Source organism: Tiliqua scincoides, chromosome 2 (assembly GCF_035046505.1).
Source record: "Tiliqua scincoides isolate rTilSci1 chromosome 2, rTilSci1.hap2, whole genome shotgun sequence".
In the NCBI taxonomy this organism is placed as follows: Eukaryota; Metazoa; Chordata; class Lepidosauria; order Squamata; family Scincidae; genus Tiliqua; species Tiliqua scincoides.
Window position 1 is genome coordinate 63,187,021 of NC_089822.1, and position 14,087 is coordinate 63,201,107.

The following is a 14,087-nucleotide window of genomic DNA, read 5'->3' on the forward strand; positions in this document are numbered from 1 at the left end:
CAGTTAACAGGCCAATGTCAAGACTGACTGCAAAATTTGGTCTTTGTAGTCTGGTTGGTGGGTTTTTTTTCGGGGTTAAAACTTCATCTGCGGTTCTGATATAAATGACACCCCCCCCCCCACACACACACCAGCTAATTTTTAACAGCAACAAGATCAACAAAGCATTCAAGGGCCAAACTATGGATTCAATGCAGCATTAAGTTTGGCCCTTACTGTATTCTGAAGATCCAAGCTGCCTGAAGCTTAGTTATTTTCCCCTCATTTTGACTTCAGCACTATCCTAACCAATATTTGTTGCAGACTTTGGTTTCTGCTTTCCCTCAGTGTAAGCTGGGGTCTCCAAACTATGGGCCAGGGGCTGCATCTGGCCTGCCACAAGATTTTATCTGGCCTACAACAACTTTGTTTTTGGCAGAATATTTTCTAATGTTTAACGTTTTTACTCATAAGTATAACCTAATTATCCGCTGATTTTTCACCTGCGGTTTTATCTCAATGCAATGAGAAGAGCCCTTTAAATCAAAGGGAAAAAAAGACGTTTAACAATAGCATCGTTAATGGCAGAGGGCCGCCAGTAGACAGTCAATCATTCTCTCTCCAGGCACTTAGAACAGCTTCACTTCCAGGCAAGCAACCCTCCCTTCCTCCTGAGCACGTGAAAGAATGCAAGACATTATCACCTCCTCCATTCTTTCCCTGGGCTTTCTGGGAAGGGAGGAACCGCTGCCTCAGAGTAAAACCTTTCTAAGCACCTGGAGAGAGACTAATTGCCTCTGTGTGCATTACAAAAGGTCAGCAAGGCTGTTTTTAAATCACCCAGCAAAAGGTAATTGTTTTTGCCATTCATGTGAGTTTTGGGAATGAAACCCTCGCAAATAAGGAGACTCAACCTTTGATTTTCCATCCATGTGAGTTCTGGGAACGAAACTCTCGCGAATAAGGAGACTCAACCTGTATATATAATTTCTCAGTTGAAGCACAGCATTGTTTCTTTGTAATTGTCACATTTCTTTTTTGTTCTGAATCATATTATGGTGAATACAAAAAAGATCCAAGTAAAACTTATTCATTCATTTAAATTTCATTCATTCATTTATAAAACTGATTTGTTTTTGGCCTGCAAAAAAGTGTATAATATAAGAACATAAGAACAGCCCCACTGGATCAGGCCATAGGCCCATCTAGTCCAGCTTCCTGTATCTCACAGCGGTCCACCAAATGCCCCAGGGAGCACACCAGATAACAAGAGACCGCATCCTGGTGCCCTCCCTTGCATCTGGCCTTCTGACATAGCCCATTTCTAAAATCAGGAGGTTGCACATATACATCATGGCTTGTAACCCGTAATGGATTTTTCCTCCAGAAACTTGTCCAATCCCCTTTTAAAGACGTCCAGGCCAGATGCCGTCACCGCATCCTGTGGCAAGGAGTTCCACAGACCAACCACACGCTGAGTAAAGAAATATTTTCTCTTCTAACTCTCCCAACACTCAATTTTCGTGGATGTCCCCTGGTTCTGGTGTTATGTGAGTGTGTAAAGAACATCTCCCTATCCACTCTGTCAATCGTGTCCCCCCCTCAGACGCCTCTTTTCTAGGCTGAAGAGGCCCAAACGCCGTAGCCTTTCCTCATAAGGAAGGTGCCCCAGCCCCGTAATCATTTTAGTCACTCTCTTTTGCATCTTTTCCATTTCCACTTTGTCTTTTTTGAGATGCGGCGACCAGAACTGGACACAAAACCAGGTGTGGCCTTACCATAGATTTGTACAACGGCATTATAATATTAGCCATTTTGTTCTTAATACCCTTCCTAATGATCCCAAGCATAGAACTGGCCTTCTTCACTGCCGCCGCACATTGGGTCGACACTTTCATCGACCTGTCCACCACCACGATGTGCCCTCATACTGAAATGTTTGGAGACACCCGAGTCTTTTGATGTCACAATTATTTTAAGCAGATTGCTTGGATGTATTTTTTAGAGAGAGAAAATGAATTGAAGGGAGAATACACAACAAGGCACCAGCTTGAACGATACCTTAAAACTTGCAGATCTTCTTCAGAGTTCTGCACTTCATCTCTCAACCGCTGCCAGCGCAGTAAGGCTTTCAGATCCTGTTGTTCTTTTGCTTCATCAACTGTCAGCTGCTTGATACAAAAACATTAGTTCAGTGTTTCTCAAACTAGGCGGGCCGTGAGCAAATTTTAGGTGGGTCCCCATTCATTTCAATATTTTATTTTTAATATATTAGATTTGATGCTACCATGGTATGTGACTGAATTTGGGGAAATGTGACAGATTTGTACTTTTAATAGGCTACTATGTATATGCTTTTAAAAACTGATAGTAAATGGGACTTACTCCTGGGTAAATCTGGGTAGGATTGCAGACTAGGATTGTTAAAAATGTTCCTGCTTGATTATGTCACTTCCGGTAATGACATCACTTCTGGTGGGTCCTAACATTTTCTCATTCTAAAAAGTGGGTCCTAGTGCTAGAACTTTGAGAACCACTGATATAGTTCATTGTTAGTTGTTTTTCTCTGATTTCTCAGTAACCTTCTAATGGAAAATCCTGTCAGTTACTGCCCTTTAGGAAAGATAAGAGCAGCAGAGACTAGTACTATCTTCCACTCTGCACTTGACATATGTTCTTCTCTTTTTCTTATTAATAATAGTAATAATAGCAATAACTACTATATAGCATTTTAAATTTATTTTAAATATTTATATCCTGCATTTCCAAAGTTAAGGTGGCTAATTGTTCATATAAAACACATCAATCACAAATAAATAATAAAAGTCAAACAATTAACCTGTAAATTTTTTTTTAAATCAGTGTACAAACTCTACTGCAGATAATAAACTAAACATCAATTTTCAAAAAACAGTAATAAAACAGTGATTTTTAGACTACTAAAAACAAGCATCCCCCCAAAAACAGCAGAACAATAGCACTAAAATCTGCATTAAAAAGTATTAAAAGCATGGGCAGCAAAAATAAAAGCAGCTCAACCCCCCCAACCTCCCCCAATATTCTCCTCACCTTCAGAATATCAACGGAAATAAAAATGTCTTCAACCGCCCTCCCCACCTTCTAATGTTCTTCACCTACAAGGGATGGAGTTCCACAGCTGCAATGCAGCTACTGAAAAGGTCCTGCCTCTCACAGTCATCCCTCTAACTTCTGTTAAAGGTGGCACACAATGCCCCTTCAGATGATCTTAGGTAATGAGCTGGAATATATGGAAGTAGATAGTCCCTAAGGTACCAGCCCCAGATTGTAAAGGCTCAAACTTTTCCTGCCAGTGGCTCCCTTGACCCCTGTGGCTGTTGGCCATGACTCTCCATCATGTTCCTGAGGGCCAGAAGTGACATCATTAAAAAGGAAGTGGCCAGAAATATTAACTATATTAAATATATTATATAATATTATATTATAATATTATTATTATTATATATTATATATATAATTAATAATATATAATTAATAATATTTATTATTAATATTAATTATTATTAATATTATTAATAATATATATATATATTAATTATTATAATTAATTAATATAATATATATTATAATATATAATTATAATATATTAATATATATAATAATATAATATAATAATATAATATAATAATATAATATTATAATTAAATATATTATAATATTATATTTATTATAATATATATTTAATATTCAATATATATTAACTATATTAATATTAATTATATTATATAATTAATTAATGCAGATCTTAAAAAATATATTAATACACAGCAATATACATACTTTATAAATGATCAGCTGCTGATCATTGTTGGAGACAGGATGCTGGAGAAGGTAGATTTTGTCTGGTCCAGGAGGACTCATTTTTTTAAACTTTGTAAGCATACCAATAGAATTGTTTTATCAAATGAACTTTGTGAACAACCAGGCTGACCAACATTACACACACACACACACACACACACACACACACTCACTCCTGTGGACCCCAATCCAACTAGTCATTTCTCCCATTCTCCTTGGATAGGACTGAACCCTTTATTAATTTAATGAAATTAAATTTTTCCAGCAGCTGGTGGGGAAAATAAAAATAGACCATGAAAATATATCAGAGCTGATAAGGGTTTGGTTAGGAAGTTGATTTGTCTCCTATACTACGAAATATTACAGCTCAAGCCTATGCATGTCTGCTCAGAAGTAAGTCCCATTAGAGTCAATGGGGCTTACTCCCAGGAAAGTGTGGATAGGATTGGGCTGGCAATCACTTCATCAATGGCTGATAACTATTCCCTTCAAATAGCAAGATTCATCACTTTAAAAATACAGTCTTTCCTCTTCAGTCAAACAACAAGATTAATAAATCACTTTAAAAACAGTACCCTTTTTCTGCTCCTGGCCAAGTAAAGTGTGTCTCTCTTCCCCCCCCCCCCACTTTGCCAACTGCATGGAAACAACTTTAAGACCCCTGGTGACTGGTAAAATAGGAAGTGTTTTATTTGGGGAGGGGGAGGAAAGCAGGAAGGTTTGGAGATCGAAAGGGGGAGTGGAAGAGGGAGGGGGTTGAAAAGAGAGATTTCACTTTGATGTGAAGCGACCCCAGGCTGGGAACTAGGAACCATAAGAACATAAGAACGGCCCCACTGGATCAGGTCATAGGCCCATCTAGTTCAGCTTCCTGTATCTCACAGCGGCTCCACCAAATGCCCCAGGAAGCACACCAGATAACAAGAGACCGCATCCTGGTGCCCTCCCTTACATCTGGCCTTCTGACATAGCCCATTTCTAAAATCAGGAGGTTGCACATACACATAAGAACATAAGAACAGCCCCACTGGATCAGGCCATAGGCCCATCTAGTCCAGCTTCCTGTATCTCACAGCGGCCCACCAAATGCCCCAGGGAGCACACCAGATAACAAGAGACCTCATCCTGGTGCCCTCCCCTACATCTGGCATTCTTTCTAAAATCAGGAGGTTGCGCATACACATCATGGCTTGTACCCCATAATGGATTTTTCCTCCAGAAACTTGTCCAATCCCCTTTTAAAGGCGTCTAGGCTAGACGCCAGCACCACATCCTGTGGCAAGGAGTTCCACAGACCGACCACACGCTGAGTAAAGAAATATTTTCTTTTGTCTGTCCTAACCCGCCCAACACTCAATTTTAGTGGATGTCCCCTGGTCCTGGTATTATGCGAGAGTGTAAAGAGCATCTCCCTATCCACTCTGTCTATTCCCTGCATAATTTTGTATGTCTCAATCATGTCCCCCCTCAAGCGTCTCTTTTCTAGGCTGAAGAGGCCCAAACGCCGTAGCCTTTCCTCATAAGGAAGGTGCCCCAGCCCCGTAATCATTAGTCGCTCTCTTTTGCACCTTTTCCATTTCCACTGTCTTTTTTGAGATGCGGCAACCAGAACTGGACACAGTACTCCAGGTGTGGCCTTACCATAGATTTGTACAACGGCATTATAATACTAGCCGTTTTGTTCTCAATACCCTTCCTAATGATCCCAAGCATAGAATTGGCCTTCTTCACTGCCACCGCACATTGGGTCAACACTTTCATCGACCTGTCCACCACCACCCCAACATCTCTCTCCTGATCTGTCACAGACAGCTCAGAACCCATCAGCCTATATCTAAAGTTTTGATTTTTTGCCCCAATGTGCATGACTTTACACTTACTGACATTGAAGCGCATCTGCCATTTTGCTGCCCATTCTGCCAGTCTGGAGAGATCCTTCTGGAGCTCCTCACAATCACTTCTGGTCTTTACCACACGGAAAAGTTTGGTGTCGTCTGCAAACTTAGCCACTTCACTGCTCAACCCTGTCTCCAGGTCATTTATGAAGAGGTTGAAAAGCACCGGTCCCAGGACAGATCCTTGGGGCACACCGCTTTTCACCTCTCTCCATTGTGAAAATTGCCCATTGACACCCACTCTCTGCTTCCTGGACTCCAACCAGTTCTCAATCCACAAGAGGACCTGTCCTCTAATTCCCTGATCATTCATGGCTTGTAACCCGTAAAGGATTTTTCCTCCAGAAACTTGTCCAATCCCCTTTTAAAGGCGTCCAGGCCAGATGCCGTCACCACATCCTGTGGCAAGGAGTTCCACAGACCAACCACACACTGAGTAAAGAAATATTTTCTCTTATCTGTTCTAACTCTCCCAACACTCAATTTTAGTGGATGTCCCCTGGTTTCTGGTGTTATGTGAGAGTGTAAAGAGCATCTCTCTATCCACTCTGTCCATCCCCTGCATAATTTTGTATGTCTCAATCATGTCCCCCCTCAGACATCTCTTTTCTAGGCTGAAGACGCCCAAATGCTGTAGCCTTTCCTCAACCAGACAAGGATCAGCGAGGGTTAAGGACTGCAAGCTGAGCATGCTCAGTACTTGCCAGATGGGGGTTGGAGTTCAAGAGCTTTGGAAACAACATGCAGTGAACACAGAAGGCAGCAGCCTCGGAGTGGAGGGAGAAGAGGGTGGGGCGGCAGCAGCCACTCTCGCAGCTGAGCAACTCCCATTTCTTCTGCTTTTAAAAAAAGCGCAGACGACGGGCAGAAGACGGGCTCGTATTCTGCCCAGGGGTGTGACTGTATCGCTGTGAGAGGACATCCCATGCCTCCCTTTTGAGTACCTGGCGCCTCCCTAAAGAGCCACGCCACACAGTTTGAATAACACTGTTGTAAAGGGCTTTAAAGGTTAACACCAGCACCTTGAACTGGGCCTGGAAACAAATGGGCAGCCAATGCAGTTGCCAGAGCACCAGCAGAAGAGTTGAAACACCAAGCCCTAGCAACCACACACAAGCACCAATTCTGCACTTATTGCAGTTTCCAAACTGTCTTCAAGGGTAACCCCACACAGAATGCATTACAAGAATCTAGCTGTGATGTCACCAAGGCATGGACACCATGGCCAGGTTCAAATGACTGTGGAACAGCTGCGTCTAGCACACCAGCTGAAGCGACGCAAAAGTCCCGTTGGCCACAGTAGTCACCAATTCAGGAATATCTGTCTGTTTAGGTGTAGGAGGTCTCCCAAGCTGCATACTTGTTCCTTCAAAAGGAGTGCAATCCCATTCAGAAGAGATGAATAGTAGACCACATATGCAGTGGTTTTACAGATCAGAAAGACGTGTTTCGCCCAGATTTCATTTCGGTTTATTAACCCATATCCAGTTCCCAAGGGTCTCTAAATAGCACTTCAGGACCTCAACAACCCTTTTAGAATTTGATGGAAAATACAGCCTACTGATAGCATCCAATTCCAAATCCCCCACATGAACTTTCCTGGTTGTTTCACGCAGATGTTAAACAGCAAGGGGGACAACATAGAGCCCTGTGGCTCCCCCCAACCGCCATGTCACAGACCAGAGTGCTGAGAAGGAGTAGCCTAGCACCACTTTCTGAGAAGGAGCTGAACCACTGCAAAACAGTGTCTCCATGCCCCAACACAACCAACCAACCCAGAAGGACATCACAGTAGTTGTCACAAGCCTCCAAAAGGTCAACTAGAACAACATTTCCCCTTGTTCAGTCTCCAGAGCAGATCATCCACCAACAGCAACCAAGGTTGTCTTCAACCCAAAACCTAGCATGAACAGGACTGAACAGGATCCAGACAATTTGATCCAGAACTCTCTGGAGTGGAGATGCCATTACCTTGCTCAGAAAAGGGAAATCTGATATTAGTCGGTAATTCTCTAGAACAGTGGTACCTAGAGGGACCTTTTTCAGAAGAGGGAGCACCTCCATCATCTTCAAGTCTCTAGGCAGGGCCCCCTCCATCAAAGTTGTATTCACTACCCTTCCCACCCACTCGGCCAGACCCCTCAGGCCAATTATAAGCCATGCTGGGCAAGGGTTGAATGGCCAATTTACTACCAATAAGTGCAGGTACTGTGTAGAACTCAGAAATTACATGGGCCATGTGCAAATGGAATGTATTTCCATATCAACAGGAATGATATTTCCTTCAGACACTTCAGGTCAAGGTTGAATTCAGGGGCACACAGAACTGCTGCTGGAAGAAGGAGCAGAGATGTTTTTACATGCAAATGGAACACTGATGAAGCATTTTTCAGCCTCTTCCTGGTTCTCTCCAAGAGAGTTCAACAATTTGCATCAGACAGACAAGACTAGAAGAAATCAAGGAATGATGAGGAGAGCAAGGTAAGTTGTCCTGGGACAGGGAGTTTCACAGCGCAACAGATAAGTGTCTTTCATTTATTCCTTAGGTTGGGTGATGGTGGGACATGAAAATGGCTTCCAAAGCTAACCTAATGGACAGAATCATGTGGGAAGAGAAATTTGTTCTCAGTGTTAGATTCCTCATTCTTACTTGGTTCTTTAGAATTAACTAAGACTAAAAAATTCAGAATTACTTCCCCAAATCACAAGCAAAAACGTGTTAAAGAGGAAGTGTAAAGGGTTCTGAGAGGCAGACAACCTACTTTTGTCCCTTGGAACAAAAACGGATGGACAGCATGTCTTTTGCAAATACAGCATCTTCCAAGAAGCTATTTTTCTATTCAAAAGAACAACATTCTTCTCAGCATGAAGATCTTTGGAGAGAAACCACAATGACTTCTTTTGCAGCATGTACAGTGTGTTTAGCTGGCATGTTGAGGACAGAAAAACACTGTAAAAATCAATGCTTGGTGATTTTTATTGTATGTTTTTGGCCTTTGAGAAATATATACCGCTTAGGGTAGTTAGCAGAACTTGAGACTCGAGGGACCATTGCACCACCACAGACCAAAGTGCAAAAATGCTTCTTGGCAGAGCTATTACTGGGTTAAAAGAATTGTTAATGATAAGTTTTAGTCCATTAACCAATTAATTAATTGAATATATTTGCATAAAAACAGTCATTCTGAATAAAGCAACATACAAAGGTTTTAGAAGCATTTCTCATAGCAGTTAAACATTGTCTTAGAAAAGGCATTTCCCCCTGAGTGAAAGAGGAAGGGAAATGTATCATTTAAGATGATGCTTGCCATCTCAGACTTTAAAAAGAAATGTGAGCCAAGAACTTATAAACTTTATACCTTTTAGCTAACTGAAGAGTGAACTGATCACTAATCAATTAGTGTCAAAGCAGTCATGTGCCTAATTGCATAATGTAACCCAATGGGGGAGGTTAGTTTCATTTATAATTAGCAAATGGGGGAAAGGGGACAGTAAAGTGTGACAAAACTGCGGCTAGATGGGTGGTTAGTTTTATTTATAAATAGCAAATGGGGAGGGGTCAAATTCGGAAAAACTGTAGCTGGAGTGATGGAGGGACTTTAGTACTTTGCCCCTGCTGCTGTTGTCATCCAGATCATGGTCCCATATGTACTATTTTTAGTGGAAAAATACTTCTATTGGCTTTTAATGGGGGAGGGGGTTCCCAAGTAAAAGAAAACATGCAAGTGTACACAATCAGGATCAAAACTGCAGCGGAGACAAATACTAAAGCCCCTCTACCATCTGGCTGCAGTTTCATCATGTTTTGCACCCCACATTTTGCTATTTATAAATAAAATTAACCACCACTCTTTACCAGGTCACATTGTGCCATTAGATGCATGTCTACTTTGACCCTTAATTGATTAAACAAAGTAGCCCTAGTTCTCAAGAGTTCTCCCATCTGCACCAACAGAAGCTTGTGACACAGTACATGAAACTTGGTTGAGGGAATTGGCTATTGTGGCACTGGGAGATGACTGTGGAATTGATAGCCACTGCCTTTCACACCTCCTTTGCCTAATCTCATCTTTTCAAGTTGGAGGAAAAGAAGATTAAGCTGTTTTAAAACAAGCAAGTTGTAAAAAAAAGGGGGGATATGGAGAGGAAATAGTCATGAATAGTTTGAGGAAAATTAATTGTAGAGAAATTAGGGGGTTCTGTCTGGGATTTGAATGTTTGTGAATCGGTTTTGAAGGAGAATATATTGGGGAAGTCTGGGAGGAATTCAAATGGTTTGGAGTATTTATTTAGGAACTGATATGGGAGGATCTGATTTGGATTTGATTGTTTCGGTTTAAATGAATTGAAAAGGAATTGATTGGAAGCTTGGGGTCAGATGTCACCACTGCCATGTCTTGGTTTCTGAGCATGGCCATGACGCTTTTCTCCATCCAGCATTTTGTTTCCAGCCTCTGGGAAGCTTAGAATGAGGGCATTTTGTTTGCTCACAGCATCTACTATCGAAAGCTTCAATTTAGCTAATATGGGCAAAGGAAGGGCTTCCATGGATGGAACTGGGGTTCAGCAAGTAGAAGGAACTTCAGGAGAGTATGGCTAAGGTAATGGGTGAGACATGAGGACCCCAATGTCTGGAAACACCAGCTGTCACTGGAGGTATATCACAAGCTAATAATCATAAGGAAAGCAGACAGTGAAGAAGTGAATTAGCAGGGAGAAATGAGGCCAACGTCTCCAACATGTAGGGTCCAATCCTATTCAAATTGGTAACGCTGATGCCAACGTGCCAAGAGGGCATGCACTGCATCCTGTGGTGGGCGGGTAGTCTCGGACACCTCCTCAAGGTAAGGGAATGTTTGTTCCATTACCTTGGGCCTGCACTGCGGCTGTATCAGTGCTGGAAAGTTGGATAGGATTGGGCACTGAATTACTTTGCAATGGTAAATGTGAACAATGTACCAAGTAGCAAGGAGTTATACCAATGGTTCTTGGGTTTAGGGGCGATCTAAAATGAATAGCCAGTTAATTATTTCTTTCCAAAGGCATCTACTATTTATACATACATATTTGTCCTAAGGCTTTCTGTCCTCTCCATGGTAATATACCATAGTAATGTGCACAAGAATATTTACAGTGGTGTCTGCAAGCATGAATGATAGGCCAATTTGCTGGCTTAGAAGTGAACAACTAATTTTCCACTTGTGGTAAGGATATTTTCATGCCTTTATTTACAGTTTCACCTGCAGGTATGTAATTGCATGATTAAATTAGTGTATAACAAAATTACCCAATAAATTATAGATAAAAGGAAGAGCACATACATTTGATAGTCTTTAAAATTATTCCAAGCAACACTCCTTAATGTTCCCTTTAATGAAGCCTATGAGAACATAAGTTCAGCTGGATAAGGCCTAAAGTTCATCTTGTCCAGCATCCCACAGTGGCTTCCTTGAGGTCCACAGGCAGAAGATAAAGGGCACTCCTCTCCCACCACTACTCCAAAAGAATAAATTCATGACATTAGGTCAGCCAGCTGACATTAGCCGGTATAGTGACAAATAGAGCCTTCATGCTCAGGAGTACACTTCCAGTTACTAGATTCTGAGGATGAAAAGTTGGCAGTCACCAACTTGTCCACAAGTAGGAAACTCTAGGCATCTAACCTGCCACTGCCAGTCACAGATTGGAGTAGTACCTGATTTTGTCCAAACCAGCATAGCAATTCTTATGTTCTTCAGTAAAAGACTACAGTACATTTTGCTCTGACTGTATCATACATAAACTGAAGGTTACCCAAAAGAGACTATTCTTACCATACCTGTTGTGCTGCTGACCAAAATGCATCTTCTAAGTGAGTGGCAAAACCTTCACTTAGCCATTCTTCTGTCCAATCACGTGCACCAATAGCCAAACCAAACCAGGAGTGAGCAATTTCATGGCATAGGCGTGTTCCACAGAGATGGCTCCCTCCAAGTAGTATGCTCTGTGACAGGAAGATGATGTGTGGGCTGTATAATATGAATGAAGAACAAAATATGTTATGAACCTGTTACAGCTTGCACTGCATGGCTATAGTAATATGTATGCTTTATTAGCCTTGTCAGCCTGTTATTACTGTATGCATGCTATGTCATGACAGTTAGTTTATAGCTCAGACTTTTTTAGGAATTAGGTTGCATTTCATTGCTTTCTGGCAGAGATTCAAGCTAAATATTCTGCCAAGCATTTGTTTCATATTCAACTATCAAACAGCTATTACCTGTAATAAGTAACTTAAACCAAAGTTTTATATTTTTCAAATTACAAGGCTGATTTATTTCAGTGGAAGCATTTACACTTAAGCCAAGATAATAAAAGGACAGGTGTGAATACAGACCATAGGTATTTTTGTATAAATGATCAAAGCAACCAGAAAAAAGACTAAAAAAATGAAGGGAAAAGTGCCTGTTAAGAAAGGAACATTATAAATGTTGACAACTAAGTTGCCATGGCAAAAGGAAGGGAAACACAAGCCCTCAATGAAACAAATGGCCCAATCTTATTCAACTTCTCACACAAAAATGCAGCAACGACAGCAGTTTCTGCTACATCCCACGGGGGGGGGGGGGTTTGGCTGCTGAAGGGCTCCGTGGGGTAAGATCAAATTTGTCCCCTTGCCTTGGGGTAAGCTTCAGCAGCTGTTATGGGACAACTTGGACCTGTATCAGCTCAATAGCTGGCACAAGTCAGCATTGCCCAGGGAAGGTGGATCAGGTTCAGGAAGGGAGCTGGGATTCAGCATGTACCGCAGTTGATCCTATCCCCTCCTAGACCTGATCTGCACTCCTCCCTGCCCCATTCCATCCACCTCTTCCCCACCTCCTTCCAATCCCCTAAATCAGGGGTCTCCAAACCCCGGCCTGGGGACCCGATGTGGCCCGCAGCAAGCCTCTTTCCGGCCTGCGTCCAACCTCTTGTCCCTTGAAAGCCTCGGTCCCACTCAACTGAACATGACCAGAACTGTGTTCTGATTGTGTCTGGAGGGTGTTCTGAGGGCCAGAGAGGTTGAATGAATGAGTCCATTCATTTATTCACTCACCTACGTTCCATCTCTAATATATTTATTTAAATTTTATATTTAAATTCTTTTTCCTGCCCTCCACACCACATCAGATATTTGATGCGGCCCTCTGGCCAAAAGGTTTGGAGACCAGTGCCCTAAATCAATGGTTCTCAAACTTTTAGCACCAGGACCCACTTTTTAGAATGATAATCTGTCAGAACCCACCGGAAGTGATGTCATGACCAGAAGTGACAACATCAAGCAGGAAAATTTTTGATAATCCTACCCACACTCACCCAGGAGTAAGTTCCATTGATTCTCATTGTTAAAAGCATATACACAGTAGCTTGTTAAAAGTACAGAGCCATAACATTTCCCCAAATGCAGTCACATACCATAAGAACATAAAAACAGCCCCACTGGATCAGGCCATAGGCCCATCTAGTCCAGCTTCCTGTATCTCACAGCGACCCACCAAATGTCCCAGGGAGCACACCAGATAACAAGAGACCTGCATCCTGGTGCCCTCCCTTGCATCTGGCCTTCTGACATAGCCCATTTCTAAAACCAGGAGGTTGCACATACACATCATGGCTTGTACCCCGTAATGGATTTTTCCTCCAGAAACTTGTCCAATCCCCTTTTAAAGGCATCCAGGCCAGAAGCCATCACCACATCCTATGGCAAGGAGTTCCACAGGCAAGGAGTTCCACATCCTATGGCAACCACGCGCTGAGTAAAGAAATTTTCTTTTGTCTGTCCTAACTCTCCCAACACTCAATTTTAGTGGATGTCCCCTGGTTCTGGTGTTATGTGAGAGTGTAAAGAGCATCTCTCTATCTGCTCTGTCCATCCCCTGCATAATTTTGTATGTCTCAATCATGTCCCCCCTCAGGCACCTCTTTTCTAGGTTGGCCCAAATGCCGTAGCCTTTCCTCATAAGGAAGGTGTCCCAGCCCCGTAATCATCTTAGTCGCTCTCTTTTGCACCTTTTCCATTTCCACTATGTCTTTTTTGAGATGTGGCGACCAGAACTGGACACAATACTCCAGGTGTGGCCTTACCATAGATTTGTACAACGGCATTATAATATTAGCCGTTTTGTTCTCAATACCCTTCCTAATGATCCCAAGCATAGAATTGGCCTTCTTCACTGCCGCCGCACATTGGGTCGACACTTTCATCGACCTTTTCACCACCACCCCAAGATCTCTCTCCTGATCTGTCACAGACAGCTCAGAACCCATCAGCCTATATGTGAAGTTTTGATTTTTTGCTCCAATGTGCATGACTTTACACTTACTTACATTGAAATGCATCTGCCATTTTGC

General features: G+C 42.2%; 1 protein-coding gene across 6 annotated transcripts in view; it reads right to left on the reverse strand.

The window, feature by feature from the left end:
* The window catches only part of AOPEP (aminopeptidase O (putative)), a 265,274-nt gene that overhangs the window by 154,808 nt on the left and 96,379 nt on the right, over positions 1-14,087 (reverse strand). For 5 of the 6 annotated variants that reach the window (XM_066615751.1, XM_066615747.1, XM_066615745.1 and 2 more), the window contains 2 exons: positions 11,533-11,722; positions 2,041-2,150 (listed from right to left, as the gene is read on the reverse strand). In XM_066615751.1, coding sequence (XP_066471848.1) covers positions 2,041-2,150; positions 11,533-11,722 — 300 coding nt within the window. The remainder of the gene's footprint in view (positions 1-2,040; positions 2,151-11,532; positions 11,723-14,087) is intronic. The other variant, XM_066615746.1, reaches the window with a different exon arrangement.